This window comes from Esox lucius, chromosome 1 (genome assembly GCF_011004845.1).
Source record: "Esox lucius isolate fEsoLuc1 chromosome 1, fEsoLuc1.pri, whole genome shotgun sequence".
In the NCBI taxonomy this organism is placed as follows: domain Eukaryota; kingdom Metazoa; phylum Chordata; class Actinopteri; order Esociformes; family Esocidae; genus Esox; species Esox lucius.
In genome coordinates this window covers 19,875,747-19,896,495 of record NC_047569.1, presented here as the reverse complement: position 1 = coordinate 19,896,495, position 20,749 = coordinate 19,875,747, and the positions used below count along the sequence as shown (strand labels likewise).

Here is a 20,749-nt window from a genome sequence, read left to right as displayed (position 1 = left end):
GTGTTAAATTGAGGATTTCAGAAAGTGTAGTGTTTGTAATGTAAATGTAGTGTTGGACTGAAATGAAGTATTTGAAAACCAAAATGTTTCTTGTTGAAATGGTTTATATATTGTAAAATATGGAAAGTGATATCAAATTCAAATGAATTTTGGGAGTGTATATGGGCAACCACCAATATAACAACAGAAAACTGGATTGCATATGTGTCACTAGTCTATGTTACAAAAATATCTACCTATTTTACAATACAAAACATTTGATATCACAAAAACATTCCTCATTGTCTAACATTTTCAACATTTGTGTCTTCAATGAGCACCACATGTCACAGACGTAGGTTTTGGCATGCCACTCTTATGTATGGAGCAGTTGACAATTATATGACAAACCTCATCCATATTCACACTGCCAGAAATGTGGTACTGTTGCTGCTTGTCACCTACGTAAGTAGATGTAGCAGTAGTCTTACTCAGATATTAAAAACGAATGTGTCTGCTTCTATCCACTTTGTACCATGAATATCAATCAACAGTCATTTTGTCATAATTTTAACTTCAATATATCAGCCTTTGGACCGACAGTATCATGTTGTGCATAGATGATTTAGTATAGTCTCTGCTCTTGTGCATGATTTTGCCTTGAAGTGCTTTTGTTTGTATTTATTTACATAGCCTTCCGTCACAGATCTGGAAAGACTGTGTGTCCTAAACCAGTTGAAAGAGTGTGTGCCACACTTGGAATTGGTGTGTGGGCTGGCGTAATCTGAAATGGGATCTTGCAGGGTTGTATTCAGGTCCAGGGCGAGTTCAGGGGTGGAACACGGGCCAAATAAATCCATGTCATCCTGGAAAAAGAGTGTGCCGAGAAAAGCACACAGTCATTAGTAATCTATCTACCTAATATAGGCCTGACAGGGACTGTGCCAGTTGAAACAATATCCCTTCACCTAACATCAGACAGCTCAGCTGTGATTGCTGCCTGGCCCTATTTGTGCTTCTTGACTATTTCCAATTTCCATGGACCCAACACTCTGCCCATGCAACAGTTTTGGTTAAATAATTGCTTTAGGAAAACATTTATTAACAAGTTTTACTATCCTGGTGGGGACCTGCAATGATGACAATTTGACATTGTGAAGACATTTCACCAGTCCTCATGAAGAAAATGTATTTTTGGCATAGGGGTTTGGTTTACACATTGGGGAAAATAGGATTTTGAATGGGAATAACATTTTGGATCCCCACAAAGCTGGTATAGTATGTGTGAGAACTAGGCTTTTAGGCCACAGGATGTCTCCTCTGTCCTAATACCTCTTTTGTAGCGTTGAACTTTATTGACTTGCTGTGACCTAAGCTACTCTACTCTGAGCTCATTCCCACTTACAGGAATTCATCTGCCAGGCTCTAAAGCTCCATTTGGTAGATAGACTTTCTTTTGTTTTTGTATATACAGTGTGTTAGGTTGATTGTTATGGACTCAATAATTTTTCAGGAGAATTTCATGAATCAGATAGAACAGTGATTTTCTTCAGCAATTCCTTTCATTAGCTTAGTTTACCTAAGGCCTTTAGTTTTCTGAGCATAATAGTGTTTGCACTTGCATACTTTCCTTTTTTATTGACATGGTTAAGAATAGTGATCCTCATTGCCTTGCCTCTTGTTTAACTACTGGGAACCAAGTCCCTGGAAACCATTGCTTGTATGAGTATGAACACAATATTATACATAGTGTTAAAACTCAGTAAACTTTCAATACATTTCCCAGATTTATAAAAAGCTGGGTTAAAGAATGACATGCAGTACCAGTCAAAAGTTTGGACACCACTCATTCAAGGGTATTTATTTAGTTTTTATATTTTCCACACTCTGGAATAATAGTGAAGACATCAAAATTATGAAATAACACATGGAATCATGTAGCAACCAAAACATTTATTAAACAGATCAAAATGTTACATTGTAGATACTTCAAAGTAGCCACCCTTTCCCTTGATGACAGCGTTATGTACTTTTTGCATTCTCTCAACCAGCTTCATGAGGTAGTCACCTGGAATGCATTTCAATTAACAGGTGTGCATTCTTTGTGGAATTTATATTTTGAATGTGTAATGGGTGTGTATCCAGAGGGTGACAATGTAGGGTGGGTATACAAAAAAAGCATCATTGTCTGTATTGTAGTAGTCCATATTATGGCAAAAACAGCTAAAATAAGCAAAGAGAAACAAAATCCCATCATTACTTGAAGACATTTAGGTCAGTCAATATGGAATGTTTCTTCGAAAGTTTCTTCACGTGCAGTCTCAAAAACCATCAAGCGCTTTGATGAATCTGGCTATCATAAGAAAACGCCATAGGAAGGAAGACCCAGAGTTACTTCTGCTGCAGAGGATACGTTTATTAAAGTTACCGGCCTCAGAAATCAGCAATTAACTGAACCTCAGATTGCAGCCCAAATAAATGCCTCACAGAGTTCAAGTAACACATCAACTGTTCAGAGGAGACTGCAGCAATTCAACCATAAAGGCCTGATTCACGCAAAGAAACCATTACTGAAGGACAACAATAAGAGACTTGCTTGGGCCAAGAAACTTGAGAAATGGACTTTAGAACGGTGGAAATCTGGCCTTATGGCCAATGAGTCTGAAGGACATGAGATCTTTGGTTCCTACCACCGTGTCTTTAAGATGCAGAGTGGGTGAACAGATGATCTGAATTGTGGTACTCAGTTCCCACTGAGGAGCATGGAGCAGATGTGATGGTGTGGGGGTGCTTTGATTGTGAAACGGTCTATGATTTATTTAGAATTCAAGGCACAATCAACCAGCAGGGATACCAGAGTATTCTGGTGACCAAGAACATTATATACAGCATCCCACCTGGTTTGTACTTAGTGGGGACAATCATTTGATTTTCAACAGGACAATGACACCTTCAGGCTGTACAAGGGCTATTTGACCAAGAAGGAGCGTGATGGTGCTGCATCAGATAACCTGGCCTCCACAATCAGACAATTCAATTGAGGTAGTTTGGGATGAGTAGGACTGCAGAGTGAAGGAAGAGCAGCCAACAAGTGCACAGCAAATGTGAGAACTCCTTCAAGAATGTTGGAAAAGGATTCCAGGTGACTACCTGATGAAGCTGGTTGAGAGAATGCAAAGACCGTGCAAAGCTGTCATCAATGTAAAGGATGGCTACTTTGAAGAATCTAAAATATAATGTATTTTTTATGTATTTAATACTTTTGTATTGTACTACATTATGATGTGTTAGTTAATAGTTTTGATGTTTTCACTTTTATTCTACAATGTGGAATATAGTAAAAATAAAGAAATACCCTTGAATGAGTAGGTGTGTCCAAATTTCTGACCGGTACTATATTTCTGACCGGTACTGTATTTGGAGTATAACAAGACACTACTGACCTTCCAGTAAAGATGACTGCTGCTTTGGGAGAAGGACCTCTGTTAGGGCACTAGCCTTTTCCTGGTTCTCTACAGCCTGCTTGATCGATGTTTGCTGTTTCTCCTCACTCGACCTGCACCCCTTTTCCTCACTTGTCGTTCCAAAACTCTTGGCACAGACAGGGCTCTGCATGAGCTGCCATGTTTCCCTGGCCTCTCTGGAGACGCAGGGCTCTGGTTGAGTTCTCAGATTGCCCAGGAGGTTCTCACAAGGACTGACACTGTAGGTGTTAAAATGTAGGTGGTATCAGCAAGATACATCCCTCACAGAAACCCCAGTCAGACACTTCTCTGACAATAAGCTTCCAAACATTTCAGGATTTGTGAAGAAATATTGTGGGGTGCATGTTTAATATGTTGTTTAATACATAATACAATCTTTCTGATCTAAGCAGAATCAGTTAGCCATAAAATTCCATGTTTGAAAGCAAGTGGTTTTGATGACATGTGGTACATATCGGCATATACAGTACATGACGGTGCACAATTTTCAGGGACCTGGTTGGGCTCAACCAGTGGAGAAGTGAATGGTGTTGTGCCAGGGTCCTCACCCCTCCTTAAGGCTATTCTGGGACTGAAAGGGGCTTGTGTCTCTGCTCCGACCCAGACTGCATCGTTCATCACAGCACAGAGAGGGCAACAAGTGCACTGGGCCTGGAGATCACACAGGAAAACAGTGTGACTGACAGTCAACCATCAGAAATTAGCCTTAGTATAAGGTAATGCCACTTAATAGAGTCAATGATTCCATAGTACAGCTTCACAGAGTTGCCGGATTAGAACAAGAGTTCTGTAAATGTAGAAGCCCATCAGTAATAGCACCTACCACAAGTGTGGCGTGACCCTTGACACTGGCAGCATGGATGCTGCGGGAAATCTTGTAGTCTCCGTCGGTCCAAGCATGACAACTCAGCCCCACTATATGGACCCTCCTGGGACCTTGAAGATGCTGAGTGCAAAAAAAATATATGTTTTCGGAGACCCCAAAAGAGTGAAAACTGCAAAACTATTGGATAATGAGAAAAAACAGCACTGTATATAACACAGATACTGTACGGCAGTTGTGGTGGAAAATATTCACAGCCTTTTCCCATTTCATAAAAAATAAGTAGAAAATAAACTTTAATTTCCACTCATTATTCTTGATGTTTATTATTGTAAATGAAAAGAAAAAATGGCATAGACAACATTAGTGGCACCCAAATCCTAATATGTGGTTGCACAACATTTGGCTATAGATAACCCTAAACCAAACCACTCTAGTTCAGCTATGTTTGAGGGGTGTGCTTTGCCTGACTACTGATTTCAGCTATGCCCACATAATTTTCATATCACTAAGATCTGAACTTACACTGCAATTAGAAAGCTTTCAGATCCCTTCACTTTTTCCACATGTTGTTATACTTTAGAATAAGGCTGTAATGTATCAACCCACAATACCCAATAATGTCAAAGCAACAACAGGTTTGTAGAAAGTTTTGTAAATTCATATAAAAGTATAAGACTTATTTTAAGTATTTGCACCCATTGCTATGACTATCAAAATTGCTTAAGTGCATTCTGTTTCCATTGACCATACTTGAGCTGTTTAAACAATTTGATTGGCATCCACCTGTGGTAAATTCAGTTAATAGAATATGATTTGAAAAACTTATCTACAGTATATAAGGTCCCACAGTTGAAGTGCATTTCAGTGCAAATACCAAGCCATGAGGTAGGAGGAAATGTTCGTAGAGCTCTGAGATATGATTGTATCGAGGCACAGATCTGGGGAAGAGTACCAAAATAAATCTGTAGCACTGAAGATCCCCAAGAACACAGCAACCACTATCATTCTTAATCTTAAATGGAACATGTATTCCTTCTCTTATGGAAAGAACATGTATTTGATACACTGCTGATTTCGCAGGTTTTCCCACTTACAAAGCATGTAGAAGTCTGTAATGTTTTATCATAGGTACTCTTCAACTGTGAGTGACGGAATCTAAATCAAAAATCCAGAAAATCACATTGTATGATTAAGTAATTAATTTGCAGTAATTAATGGGTCAAACAACCCTAAGCAAACAGCCAAGACAACGCACGAGTGGCTTCGGGACAATTCTGTGAATGTCCTTGAGTGGCCCAGCCAGAACCTAGACTTGAACCTGATCAAATATCTCTGGGGACCTGAAAATGGTATCTATAGAAAGAAAGGAAAAGTGAGAGGAAGGGAAAAGACAGTTGTCTGGAGCTTAGACATTTGCTGTACACTAAACTCTGGTGCCTTTTTTTTTTTTTTTTTTGATTGAATGGGGAATTATTCAAATCTAGAGCAAGAGTGTGAATATTATTGGCTGCATCGGATATTTGTGAAAATAATTCTGGGTAAACTATACTAAATAGTAAAATATGGTGGTGTCTCTTTCATTTTATGGGTTGTTTTGCTTCCACTGGTCCTTGAGCACTTCCAAAGGTTCAACATTGACAGCAGCATGAACTCTACCAAGTACTAAGACAAAAACCTGGTTACCTTGGCTGCAAGTGGATCTTCCAGTCAAAAGATTAATTCAAGCACACATCAAACTTCATAAAGAAATTTGGCACAAAATGTACATTTTGGTGTGGTCACCTCAGTCTCCGGACTTGAATCTGTAAGATCCTTTACAATGTAGTCCCCAATCTCATTAAAAAATAGGAAAAGGCTCTCTGCATGATCCTTGCAAGAATAGGGTGCACAAAGTACTAAAAACCAAGCTGTCAATTATTTAGACACTTTTTGTAGGACTTTGAGGGAAGTACATTTTCTTGAATCCTTATTAAAATACTATTGATTCCACGTGTTGGGAAATTACAGTATAGCTCATTACCGGTGTTGTTTATTTAAAATTACATGATTTGATATTTAATAAGAGTGCCTATGATTTTGGAAGAGACTGTAGTTGTCGCTATATACACCTGTCCGGTCCCAATGTAATCCTAACAATTTTTGTAAGTTCACGTTGGCCACTCACCACTGGGTTTCTTCTCCAGAAGTTGTCTCTTGCAATAAATGACACAGAGGATGAGCAGGGCCAGCAGCACAGTGGCCAGAGCGCTGCAGATAACTGCTGCTAGGGCCATGTCCCGAGGGCTGGTCACAACAGATGGGATGGGAACCAGGTTCACCCGCCCGCTGCCTGGAGGGGCACAGATATTTATGGGGAGAAAAATCATCAATATGAGCACCAGATATAACACACCTGAATTGTGTGTTCATTTGGTTTATTTTTGTCATTTAGTAACAGCCACTGATCCACAGACCTCAGAGGAGAATTAAATTGATTCTCACTTTCTCTCTCTCTCACTCAGTCAGTACCTCCTCTTTCTCTCTCCAGAGGATTAGACATTTTCCCCTCCAATCCAAGGCAGCCCTCACATACCAGTCAGACAGCGCCACCATTAAGTTTGTGAACAAGACGAGGCGGTCAGTCCAGACGTTTTAAACAAGCCGGGTGTGTTTGTGGATGCGTGTTTGTCTGGGTGACTGTTGTAACTGTAGTCACTAATGAAGTAAGGCTCTAATTATTTTCTGACAATTTTGTGCTTTGTCGCAACGGTTCATGAAGAAGGCATTTTTTATATCCCTACATATCTTTAGACTAACAACCTTTAAAATGTTTGAATCTTTTTTTTAATGTCATTTGTGGATTAAAATAAAGTATTTGTAATATGTGTGTGTTCTCGCCTGAGTGGTGATCCTGTGACTGCAGCTGCTACCACAGTCCTAGGCTAGCCTACAGGGCAGGCTCCAGGGAAGGCTCACTGTGTAGGCTCTCTACCCCCACGCTGTTCTCACACCCTCATATGAAAGGACCTGGCCAGGACAGATTTCATCACACATTTTCCCATAAATATGGAACATCGGGACTCAGAATACAACCTTTGTGGAATACATTTTGCCTCAATTACACCAACTGTATATAAATGACTATTGGTTATCTCAAAAAAGTGATATTATTCCCTCCCCAATGAGAAAATAATGATTGTGTAATATGATTGTGTTAAACATCAAACAAAAACCAAAGACTTTTGTTTGTTTGGGGGTGAATGCAATAGGCCACTGCAATTGCTTCGAAGAACATTAATCATAAAGTAAATCGGGTTTGGCCATTTCAAACTTAAGAGCCCTTTGTTATGCAATGTAAACATTACTTTAGCCTTGGTTAGGTTTCATATCCTAGCAGGATAGGGGATAAGGGCATGTGTACATTCCATCTCTGGAAAGAAAAAAAATCCCCAGATGGTAGCTGAACTTAAAATGTGAGTATGACCAATTCCAGGGGCAAAATAAAAACAGATTAAAAAAAAACTAAAAAGATGCACATCTCAAAAGAGTTCACCGCTGTTGTGACAGTAACAAATAGCTGTTTTTCTAACAGGTTTTAAAAGGGAGTTAACAGGAAAACTGATCTGATCAAGTAAAACGCATTAATTGCAGTTCATAATGTATGGCACAATAAAAAAAATATTATTTTTAGGATACAGACCCTACTACTGTAAGTTAAACCACTCAATTGGAAGATGCAAAAAATATAATTGGAAAGCATTGTTGTAAATAAAATGTAACTGCAGAAAGATTTGACTGAACAACTACACCTATGATAACATCAGCACGGCACAACAATCTGTCACAATAGTGCTCCAATTCTGAAAATGCTGAGGCAAAACAAATCTCATTGTGAATTATGACATCAGGGATATTCAGACAACCAAAGTAAGGGAAATTTCAACCAAATATGATATTTCAACTAATTTTGTTCAATGTTTGAATGCCAAACTTGAATGTAATGGCAGTATTTCTAACCGCATTCTTAATCTTTTTTTTTTACCTGTAGATTATTATGTTGTTGTATACCAATTTTACTTTGCATCTTGACCAAGGTGCAAATGCCCTGCAGAATTATTTGCACCTTGGTAAGATAAGCACAAAAAAGCTATGGGATAAAATGGCATTGCTCTCTATTAGCTTGATCTTACAATCAAAATGTGTAATTTTTCAGTGCATTCGGAAAATATTCAGAGTTCTTCATTTCTTTCCTTTGTTAGGATACAGCCTTAAGTTCTGGGAATGCTATGTTATGACAGCATGCTTCCCAAAACGCAACACTGTGTCAATGGATTATGACACAATTTTGTGGTGAATTAGGTCCTTTTGGCCTTTTCTTCAAGTGCGAGTGTGCACAAAATCTTTCCTTTAAGAAACTCTAGTAACCAAAGTCAACTAAATCAGTACACCCTTTTATCAGTGATTGGCTTTAGTAGTGATGTGATTTTCTTCCTCAAAGTAAACAAAAGCTAACATTTCTCTGATTGCAGACTTGAAAACGTTTCTGTTGGTACTGGCCAGTTGATGGGAGATGCCTGGTTTCCTCCAGACGTGGTGTGTGGCATTCAGGTCAACATTTTCAATCTTGATTTCATCAGACCAGAAATTCATGTTTCTCATGATCTGAGAGTCCTTTGTGTGCCAAACTCCAAGCGGACTGTCATGTGCCTTTTACTGAGGAGTGACCTCTGTCAAGCCATTCTACCATGAAGGTCTCATCGGTGGAGAGCTGCAGTGATGGTTGTCCTTCTTGGTCACCTCCCTGACCAAGGCCCTTCTCCCCCGCTCAGTTTGGCCTGGCTCTAGGGAGAGTGTTGGTGGTTCTAAACTTCTTCCATTTAAGAATGATGGAGGCTACTGCGTTCTTGGGAACCTTTAATGCTGCAGAATGTTTTTGGTACCTGTCCCCAGATCTGGGCCTTGACATATTACTGTCTCTGATTATTTGTTTGACCTCATGGCTTGGCTTTTGCGCTAACATGCCCTGTCAACTGTGGGACTTTATATAGAGAGTTGTATGCCTTTCAAATCATGTCCCATCAATTTAATTTACCAAAGGTGGATTCCAATCAAGTAGGAGAAACATCAAGGATGATCAATGGAAGCAGGATGCACCAGAGTTCAGTTTCAAGATCAATAGTAAAGGGTCTGAATATTTATGTAAATGTTATATTTCTGTTGTCAATTTTCTTAATACATTTGCAAACATTTCTTAAAAACTGTTTTTGCTTTGTCATTATGGTTGTATTGTGTAGACTTTAAAAATATACACACCCTTATTGAAAATCGATCCTCTGTTGCTGTAAAGACTTAAATCAAGAACAATTATCAGACCTTTTTTCACCTTTAAAAATAACTTGTGACCAACAATATTTAAGGAAAATACAAATGGATCATTTAAGTCACTGATTTACAGTTAGCTGCATTACTGGGGTTCAAATCCAGAACTAGAACTAGAATTAGAACAGGCGTCCCACTGAGGGCAGTTGGTCAGCACTGTCCAGAGTTAGTAATCAAATTGGGTTTTCTTGCCTCATTGAACTGAAGTGATTCTGTATGTGACACTGGCCAGTTCTTCTTGGCAGAACTGCTCCAGGTTGGTTGGACAAAACTTTTAACTTTGTTCTATAGCCACTCCAACGTGGCTTTGGCCTTGTGCTTGGGATCATCGTCCTGCTGAAAGGGGAATTTCCACCCAGGCTACAAGTTTTTTGTGTTTGCTGAAGCAGGTTCTCTTGTAGTATTTCCCTGTATTTGGTTCCATCCAATTTTCCTTCAGTTTTAACAAGATGCCCAGTTCCTGCTGATGAGAAGCATCCCCACAGCATGATGCTGCCACCGCCATACCTCACTGTAGGGATGGTGTGTCTTGATGCATGAGCAGTGTTAGGTTCGCGCCACACATTGGGCTTTGACCAAAACGCTATATCTTAGTCTCATTTGGCCCCAAAACCTTTTCCCACATTGCAGCTGGGTAACTCTCATGCAAACTCCAGATGTGCTTTATAGGTGTTACTTCTTAAGTAATGGCTTCTTTCTTGGCACCTTCCCAATCAGGAAGGTGTTATGCAGAGCTTAATATGGTTGATGGGTGCACTATTACGCCACTCCCAGGCATTGAACTTTAAAAGGATTGTTGACCTTACTGTGGCTATGCTCACAAATGTCTCTTTGATTGAGCACTACATTTTGAGGAACTGCCTTTTCATTGCCTGGAGTGTGATGGACCTTTCACTTTCTGATTATTAGTCCAACTGTGCTCAATGGGAATTCCAAACACTTGGATATTATTTTGTACCCATTTTTGAAATACAGCTCTGAAAAAAATTAAGAGACGGCACCTTTTTCTTTCCTTTCCAAAACAGTTGAAAAGGAAGGTTTTGATTGAGGAACAGAAAGGTTAAAATTAAGAGACCACTGCAAATTGAATGCTTCCGTTCCTCGCTCAAAACGTTTCAACTTTTTTGGAAACGTTTAAAAAAAATCAAAAGCTGTTTAAAGAAAACTGAAACATGGATTACAATTTATTCTGTAATCCGTATAGACTAGTTTTAGCGTCAGGAGTCATTCAACATCATTTTGTAAAATGGTGAACTAATCCTTTTAAATCTACTATCTAAGAATGTGGGCACAATCGGTTTTTGGACAAGATCAAGACAAAATATGCATATTATAAACATAGTCATCCACTCAACGTACAGAGAACCAGACAGGCACACAAACGTTGGATGTTCCAATGCCTATGTTCAGGGTGATTACATACTTTATGGTTTAGACATATGTAGACTTTCTTATTAATACTACCTTTAGTTTTGGTGAAAAATAGATATTTATTCTCCAATACAAAATGGTTGTAATAAAAATATTATACTGAGCAACCAGACACATGGGTGTGACACAGCTTTACATAATAAACCTAAAGGGCGGAATTCTTTACATTTCCAAGAAAAGCAAATGTAAACTGAGTTTGCAAGTTCAAGTTGTCTGATATCCCGGAGACGTCTTCATTTATATAACAGAGAGGTGCTAGACCTGGCTGGACAGCTCATGTACACACACTGCCAAACTTTCAACAAACAGCTGTGGCCTACACAAGCTTCAGGAAGTCACACTTAATTACCAAAGGTATACGTTTACTAGCAAACTCTCTCTGCTTATTATCATGAGGTTATAATTAACAACTGGTAATGGCCAGTAGTAGACCTCATTAATGTGTAGAGTGCTAGTCAATAATATTCTGAAGAAGCACAATGTGATGTAATCAGTTCAATACTGGTATTTTGAAAGATTGCAGCTGCTTTTTGTATATGTTAATAGTAATCATTGAAAACAGTTCTGAAAATAATACAGACTAATATGCTAGCAGAATACATTTTAAGTTTATGGGCCTGCTTATTAAACAAAGCATTACTTGGGCATATACTTTGTTGACTCATTGAGGATTTACAGACTATATTGTTTTCTTCACCCACCCTGGGGTTGTGGTTTTGTTTACTCCAAAGCTTTATTTATATATTTCAAATTGAAAGTAGATGCATGGACAGTATTTTTGCATGAATTGTCCACATTTGCACAGGGGATTTTGCCAGTTTGCGGACATTATTAATTTTCCATCTTTCATTAATTTCACTTGAAGTTTGCATACTGATATTGGTCAAAAATGTAGTATTACATTTAACTCTTCCCTCTCTTATTGAAGCAAAAGATAACATGCATGCTAACACACAACATTTGACAACTGGTTCAATGTGCCATGCAACTGAGGTCGACTTGGGCCTTAAGGGCTGTTATGTAATGTTATGGCATTATGGCCTGACAAGCTTACAAAGTTTTTATTGTACTTCTGCCTGGAGTTCAACAGTTTTAGTAATTACTAATTAGATTCTATACTTTTCATTTGTGACCGTTTTTTAATGAAGTTGGCTACATTTACAGGCCGGATGTTAATGGTTCAAGCTAATGAGAACTTTTTTAAATAAGTTCACAGGCTCTTCTAATCTTATACAAAGGAGAGTGCTCACAGTGTGTCTCATATGGAGGTGGAGGGTCCCCACAAGGAATACACTCCATATCTTGGAATCCACTCAGCTTAGTCTTCCTGTAAAACCTGTTAACACAATATACCATTAGGTTATTATGAATGTTCTCATATCTCATTCCATTGGTTTAGAGTGATAAAATAATACTTGGACTATTCTTCAACCTGGCAAAGTACTAATTTAGCTGTAGAAGGAGTTGTTGTAAGTGATTAAAGCTCTTCTCTCACCCAGACAAACAGTCTCCACACACTGCATTGCTTGTGGTTGAACAGTTGCCCTTCTGGAAGCGGTTGATTGAGCCACAATCCAGGCATGGCTTGCACTTCTGCAGGCTCCGGTCTTCTTTGAAGCGGCTGCTTCTGCAGGGCACACACCGAGCATCCTCTCCGTAACCAAAGCCACATTCCTTGGGAGATTAACAGGAGAAATCCCCCGGGTGAGAGGTGGGGCTGAGGGCAGCTGGAGAAAGGCTCTGCATGTGGACTACCAGGGTCTCTCGAAGCAAAGAATCAAAGAATGATCTTGGCTTCCATGATTGTAAGGGAACAATCATCCAACTCTTTTGAGAGTCCACCTTACGCTGGCAATAACCTCCCTGACTCCCAGAATCAATGAGTCCCTCTCTGCTGCAGGCCCCAGAATTGCCGGGTATCTGAATGATAAAGGCCCTTGGGGACACCCACTGTTGTATTATGGCAAGTTTATTGCCTTATTGATGTATGAATGGCTCTTTCTGGATCAACTCAGCAAGTGTCCTAGTGACTGAAAGGCCAGTGTATGAATACAATGATTTAGTTAGTTAGGGGGAAGCGATACTGGAGAAGTACTCAAACAAAAACTGAATACATCTCCTTCTCTCTAGAATTATTACTAAATTATTATCTAATTTGGCTTCAGGCTTTAACCCAAATAGCAAATGTAAAATGCTAAATACTACTGTATTTTAAAATTATATTCATATTCTGTTTACCATTGAAAATGGAGACACAGGTATGCAGCTCATTCTGTTCTAAGGAGTGTGTGTTATTGTTGTTGTTTGTTAATGCAATTCATATGTAGTACTACATAGAATATATTAGGCACACAGAGACTGGCAAGTGGCAACCTTTATTTCCTGTCGTGAAAGGAACATTTACATTTCTGCTGATCATCGAATCCTACGCCAAGTAAAAAGACCCTTCTGGAATGACATCACGCATTACATTGTCTGCAGCAGCTGCCCCTGTCCACTGTTAGACTACTGCTGCCACACTGCATTCCCAGGCCAGGCTGGTGGATGGGAGGACACATATCATTAACATGAAAGTCAGCTGCCAACAGTACACTTCTCTTGTTGCCTGTACCCCATTCCCCAGCCTGGGCATACAGTTGAAACAAGAATGTGGGCACAGTAAGAAAGCCTTGGTAAGAAAACAAAGAAAGAAAGCAAAATTGTGAATGCATGATGGCCCCACTGAGTCGGACAGAAGATGGGGTAATGTGGTCATTTCAGCCAAACACGAGAGGACAATAGACTTTGGTACTGGTTTAAGTATGGCTATGGCCGGGCTGCAGCTGTTGTTGTGTGCTTTCCCTTGACACCAGCAGAGCAGGGAATAGTGAAAAGACGGTAATGAAAGAGTGAGATGGGGTGACGAGCAACGGAGAGAAGGAAATAAACAAGGCCTGGCTGCTCACTAATCCTGGAGATACAGTATATACAGAGTCCAAACAGTTGTAATTTACAATCCAGATTCAGGGAGAATGCATGGAGCCTATCATGGGCACAGCTTAGCTGTCACATCCATGGGTGCAAGGCATAGCTGCAGGACCTCACAATCCCCTGCAGTAAAATTGCTACCTGATTAACAATGTCATGGATTTAGGCAGATAATATTAATTTTTTAACGCCATCCTGTGAATGGTTCAAATACATAGTACAGCAAATCAACAACAACATAATGAATATTATCATATATAAGTTAGTTAGGGGCATAGTCTGCGTGCAATGTTCTTGTGGGCCTCTATGACTGGCTGCCATGACCCATGAGTGCCATGCACCCATCTCACCCATTAAAGCTCCACCTATAAAGCCTAAGTTTCTCCTATTGAATATCACAAATGGCTAGTCAATATAGAGTAGTCAGAACAGAGCAGATCAGTTCAGTGGATTCAGATGGAAGAACACTGTTTCACTTCCAGATGTAAGGGCCCAAGGTGGATTTATTCCCACATAGCAGGGTGCTGGCACAGACTCTGTCCATGTGGCAATGCATGGAAGGAGAGGGGCTTTCACAGACACAGGCTGGAGTATGATACAGCACAAAAACAGTGCTAATTTCTCCCTTGTCCATCCACGCCGGGCTGAAATGTCCTACAGTTCTCTTCCAGTGATTGAAACTGATGTATCCAAATATGTGAAAATGTTATCATTGGATTGGTAAAATAAAAATAATAAACTGGTCAAGGTGTTTAAATCATATATACTGTATGATGCAGCCAATAATTAATAACAATTTAAATTGAGAATAAGTTAATCAAGTGTGTCATTAATTTAATGGGTTTTGGATAACCTACTGAAGGAATATAAAGAGGCCTCAATATAAGTACAAAAGCCAGGGCATTGAAGTATCTTTATGGTTTAAATGTAAAGCAAAACCGCATTGAGGTCTAGGGGAGAGAGAGAGAGAGAAAGCTGCTCATCTGATCAATTAACACAGGGGTTTGCAAGCCTTTTTGGTTTGCAACTTGTCATAACTGAATGTAGATTCGAATGTCCAGCTTTTATTTGGGTGATTTTAAGTTTTCAAAGATTATAATATATTTGATTTATTTTTATAGCTCCATTAACATTTATGCTGAAATAAATGTTTTCCATTTGGCAATGGTATTGATACAAAAATATTGATAATACAATACATTTAGATTTGTTATATTTTGCAATGCAATCCTGTGATACAATGTTGGAGAACACCGGTGTTAAATGGATCAGCTTACAAAAGAATGTGGGTTAACAGTGTGCTACCTGCAGTGTACACATCAAAGACATGTTTTGCCTCTTTGTCAGTTCCCAGCAAGTGGGGTGGGGGCGGTAGCTAAGGAACCTTTGATAGCTATTGATTTACCGGTCAAAAATAAAAATATTAAAAGATTTACTAAAGCACCTCTCTGCTGCGTTGGTGGTTCCCTGAACATAGAGCTAAATTTATGTTTGTCACTTTTCAAATGTCAACAACTACAGTTCTGCAAATGTGACTTTGCAAAAATACAGGCAGACATCCAGAGCAAGGTATAATTACATTCCACATATCTCTATGGCAGCCACAAAGACTTCTCTGAATCTTTGGATGATATTATGCACTGTAGATGATTATAACTTCAAACTCTTTGCAATTTTACTCTGAGAAACTCCTTTCTGATATTGCTCCACTATTTTTCGCTGCAGCATTGGAGTAATTGGTGATCCTCTGCCCATCTTGACTTCTGAGAGACACTGCCACTCTGAGAGGCTCTTTTTATACCCAATCATGTTGCCAATTGACATAAGTTGCAAATTGGTCCTCCAGCTGTTCCTTATCTGTACATTTAAATTTTCCGGCCTCTTATTGCTACCTGTCCCAACCTTTTTGGAATGTGTAGCTCTCATGAAATCCAAAATAAGCCAATATTTGGCATGCCATTACAAAATGTCTCACTTTCAACATTCGATGTGTTATTTATATTCTATTGTGAATTAAATATACGTTTATGAGACTTGTAAATTATTCCATTCCTTTTTTACTCTCAATTTGTACAGTGTCCCAACTTTTTTGGAATCGGGTTTGTACAATGTGTGTGCAATAGATGTTACAAGAAGGCAAATAAAATAAAATCCCTTTTCTTACCTGAGCATACGTTTAATAGTCACAAAGAAAAGCAATGCTTAACTAACTTGCCCTTCTAACCCTTTTCTACACAGAAAAGGCATAACCCCTCACTTTATGGCAAGTTGACTGTTTGGATTCCTTTAAGAATGGAGACAATAACTTGGACAGGGAACTTAGTGGAAAAAAAATTAAATCCATTCAGCAACAGAAGGTCAGAAGTATGGGTGTGTCTGACTAAAGCTAATAACACTTTGGCCATTTTCTTCATCAAAGAGAGGAAGTCATAAATAACATCAGTCCCTTGGATAAGATCCACAATTCTAAACAATAGGACCTATTCTATTCATCCATATTGCTCTCAGAGAGATAGATAGATAGATATACACACACACACGGGAGAACAAGTATTTGATACACTGCCGATTTTGCAGGTTTTCCCACTTACAAAGCATGTAGAGGTCTGTCATTTTTATCATAGGTACTCTTCAACTGTGAGTGACGGAATCTAAAACAAAAATCCAGAAAATCACATTGTATGATTTTTAAGTAATTAATTTGCATTTTATTGCATGACATAACCCTAACCCGTATTTGATACATCAGAAAAGCAGAACTTAATATTTGGTACAGAAACCTTTGTTTGCAATTATAGAGATCATAAGTTTCCTGTAGTTCTTGACCAGGTTTGCACACAATCCAGCAGGGATTTTGACCCACTTCTCCATACAGACCTTCCCCAGATCCTTCAGGTTTCAGGGCTGTCGCTGGGCAATACAGACTTTCAGCTCCCACCAAAGATTTTCTATTTGGTTCAGGTCTGGAGACTGGCTAGGCCACTCCAGGACCTTGAGTTGCCATGGCTGTGTGTTTCTGTCCCCTTTGCAGAAAAGCATCCCCAAAGAATGATGTTTCCACCTCCATGCTTCACGGTTGGGATGGTGTTCTTGGGGTTGTACTCATCCTTCTTCTTCCTCCAAACACAGGGAGTGGAGTTTAGCTGTATTTTTGTCTCATCGGACCACATGACCTTCTCCCATTCCTCCTCAGGATCATCCAAATGGTCACTGGCAAATTTCAGACGGGCCTGGACATGCGCTGGCTTGAGTAGGGGGACCTTGCGTGCGCTGCAGGATTTTAATCCATGACGGTGTAGTGTGTTACCTATGGTTCTTTGAGACTGTGGTCCAAGCTCTCTTCAGGTCATTGACCAGGTCCTGCCGTGTAGTTCTGGGCTGATCCTTCACCTTCCTCATGATCATTGATGCCCCATGAGGTGAGATCTTGCATGGAGCCCCAGACTGAGGGAGACTGACGTCATCTTGAACTTCTTCCATTTTCTAATAATTGCACCAACAGTTGTTAACTTCTCACCAAGCTGCTTGCCTATTGTCCTGTAGCCCATCCCAGCCTTGTGCAGGTCTACAATTGTATCCCTGATGTCCTTACACAGCTCTCTGGTCTTGGCCATTGTGGTGAAGTTGGAGTCCATTTGATTGAGTGTGTGGACAGGTGTCTTTTATACAGGTAACGAGTTCAAACAGGTGCAGTTAATACAGGTAATGAGTGGAGAACAGGATGGCTTCTTAAAGAAAAACTAACAGGTCTGTGAGAGCCGGAATTCTTAGTGGTTGGTAGGTGAACAAATACTTATGTCATGCAATAAAATACAAATTAATTATTTAAAAATCATACAATGTGATTTTTTTTAGATTCTGTATCTCACAGTTGAAGTGTACCTATGATAAATATTACAGATCTCTACATGCTTTGTAAGTAGGAAAACCTGCAAAATCGTCAGTGTTTCAAATACTTGTTCTCCCCACTCTATGTATATTTGTTTGTTTGTTTTTACCAAGGATATAACCTTTTTCAGGTTTAGGAAGTTTCAACATAAGTGATCCAGTCCTCAAACTTTTTTCTGTTCATAGATCAATGTGGGGACAGCTACACACTTATTTTACCCTTTTTTTACTCCATTTCTTGATATCCAAATTTTGATTAATGTCCTGTTTCACTACAGCAACTTCCAGTTGATTCACGTAAGTCAATGTCGAGTGAAACAATTCAGTGTTGAGTGAAACAATTAATATGTTGTTCCGGTTGTAATTCTGCTGCTTGATCAACTATGAAGTTTATACCGGAATTCTTACGCTCCAAAAGGAACATGTTTTCCAGTCTATTCCTACATGCAGGAAGGAACACATTCTCCGGCCTTCAACTGTAGACTGAGCTCACAGACTCCCAAGCTGCCACAAGGAGTCACTATAGAGTGATATGGCAAGGCAGCCATATTCGATACCTAACCCATTAAACCCAAACCGTGTTGGAGTGCATTGTCCTCGGCAGGGCCCCTGGGGTAACTATAAATGTGCATGTAAACTGCAGTGCATTTAAGGGCCTTCTTAAAGTCATAATTCATTGATGTGTATATTTTACTGTCTACAGAGTAAACCGACTAGGCTCCAAACCTTTGAAAGCTCCTGCCCGGCGTCGCACTGCAAGCACTGTTTACAGTTCCCTAGTTGGTCCTTGTACTCCTGTTCCCTGCATTCTCTGGTCTCCTCCTCCGATGTTACAGCAACCTAAAAGGGAATGATAATTTGATACTGAGCAGTGAGTTATTCCTGCGTTTCTTAATGATTTCATCTGCACAAGATTATTTCGACCAAGTCCAAATTTGGTACAGTTCTTGCATAATACTGCCAATATTTCACTCACTGGCTTTTAAACTTTTTAAACTATGCAAACTACTATCTGTCCATACAGCTCTATTTTATTTAGAATGGAGACTATTCCAAATTAATTCCTAACTGAACAAAGCACATTACAAATCTGACTATAAACAGCCTGTCTAAAGCCTGGTATGACTAATAGATGGGTAAATTGCATGCAGAAAGTGCTCACCGGAGAGAAGTATATTACTTGCAGCATCAGTAGAAGGAACCAGGTATGCCCAAGCATCCAGGCCATTTTGGGAGGGTACTGTTGAATGACTTGAGAAGAAAGTGATAAAGAATGAAGGTGTGAATCCATTTTGTAATCTTTACTTCATTCAACGATAAAAGAAAAAAGAAACATAAAATAATGTAGTAGATCCTTGGTCAAAATGCCCAGTGTATGCAGGTGAAGGTTATCGCACTACTCATCAAAAGGCTCATTTAGAAATTTTGCTCCAGAGACTATAAAACAATAGGTAAGAAAGGTAAAGAAGAAACAGATGATCATAGAATGAAAACTGCTTTGAAACATTCAAGACCAACATAGTTACATGTTTGGGAGATATACAGTACTGCAAAAGTCTTGTGCACCTGAAAGTCAAACAAAAGCCATTTATTTGGGTAGTAAATATATATATTTACTACCCAAATAATTTTGCACAGAACTGTAGTTGTTGATATATATATATATATGAACCTAGTCAAAAACAATGCCTCAAATCTGCCAGGGATTTGATAGAATTATTGTTTTCCTCAAAAAGCATGTCGTTTTCTGAATGGCATATAGACTACAAAACGACAGCTATATGCAATTTTACCTGGTATGTGCTGCTGTAGGCTTAGCTGTTCTTTAGATGTTTTTTTTCACTGATTGAAGGTGTAGTTTCAAACAGAAATCCACTCCTGGTGCGCGTTCTGCTTATGGCTCCAGAGCATTTCTGCGAATGTGCTCACTGTAAGCGTTGGGCTACACCAATCCTTACGAACTGCCGGATTGAAGACAAAATCAGCGCGGAGATCAAAGGCAGGGGATGGCTTCGATCTAAAACTTGTAATCTGATCCACCAGTACATCAAAGCACAACCACAGCGCTAACAGTTGCCCTCCAAACAGGTAATTTTGTATAACAATAATCCCACAAATGTCTATTCGATTGCTTGCATTAATAATATGGTTGAAATGCTAAAGTTTACGGCGTCGAGATGGTCGTGTTGTTATTCCTGTTTGAAATGGCAAGCCAGCCTGCTTCCACCACTGCCTCCCTCTGAGCGATCCTCGGTCTGTTTGTTTGGTTTATCTGAGGGCTCGCTGTTAGATGCCAGGCTCGAGTTTGAAGTTGAGTACTGCACAGCCCTCAAACATTCCCTTTCATCTCAATGAGCTGCAGATGCCATGACGTCACTCCACTGTTCTGGGATTGGTCGAACCAACTGTTATGTCTGGAAGTTTTTGAGGAAGCCAGTGCCAGAACCTAAAAAATCGGAGAAAAGCTGTAAGTGAAATATTGATATATTCGTGTTCAGTTTGGATAGATGGAAAGGCTGCAGTAGCATAACATTAAGTCTATCTATAGGTTGTTACAATAGGTTAAATCGTCAATGTTGAGGCTTGAAAGAAGTGTTCCCAAACCTTTCACAAACGAATGCTTTTTTCACATTTGAAATACTTTAATGCAATTGTAGAAATAGCCTATACAGTTGGATCATATTTACTACATGCTCATGTTCAGACGTTATAAATTAATGATATACAGTCACTTACAAAATGAATTGTACCCTTTATAACGATGAGAAAAACACCCTGCATCAAATAAACAAAGGTAATGAGCTATACTGTAATC

The 20,749-nt window shown here is 39.3% G+C and overlaps 1 protein-coding gene across 1 annotated transcript; it reads right to left on the bottom strand.

The window, feature by feature from the left end:
- Positions 1 to 86: 86 nt before the first annotated feature.
- Positions 87 to 20,196, bottom strand: tnfrsf19 (tumor necrosis factor receptor superfamily, member 19). The gene is made up of 11 exons (XM_010885517.3): positions 20,103 to 20,196; positions 19,728 to 19,895; positions 19,097 to 19,185; positions 18,661 to 18,774; positions 12,575 to 12,753; positions 12,330 to 12,415; positions 6,455 to 6,619; positions 4,288 to 4,410; positions 4,013 to 4,115; positions 3,423 to 3,682; positions 87 to 845 (listed from the first exon to the last, which is right to left on the bottom strand). Exons 3-11 carry the CDS (start codon positions 19,160 to 19,162, stop codon positions 841 to 843), a joined length of 1,101 nt encoding a protein of 366 aa, XP_010883819.1. The 5' UTR covers positions 19,163 to 19,185; positions 19,728 to 19,895; positions 20,103 to 20,196; the 3' UTR covers positions 87 to 840.
- Positions 20,197 to 20,749: the final 553 nt, after the last annotated feature.

Bases quoted from the DNA above. Each gene is read 5' to 3' on its own strand.
- tnfrsf19 (XM_010885517.3), bottom strand. From the start codon at position 19,162: ATGGCCTGGATGCTTGGGCATACCTGGTTCCTTCTACTGATGCTGCAA. The intron at 12,416-12,574 runs GTGAGAGAAGAG...TTGTGTTAACAG, and splicing joins TGTGGAGACTGTTTGTCTGG to GTTTTACAGGAAGACTAAGC. The intron at 3,683-4,012 runs GTGAGGACCCTG...TAACACCTACAG, and splicing joins CAGAATAGCCTTAAGGAGGG to TGTCAGTCCTTGTGAGAACC.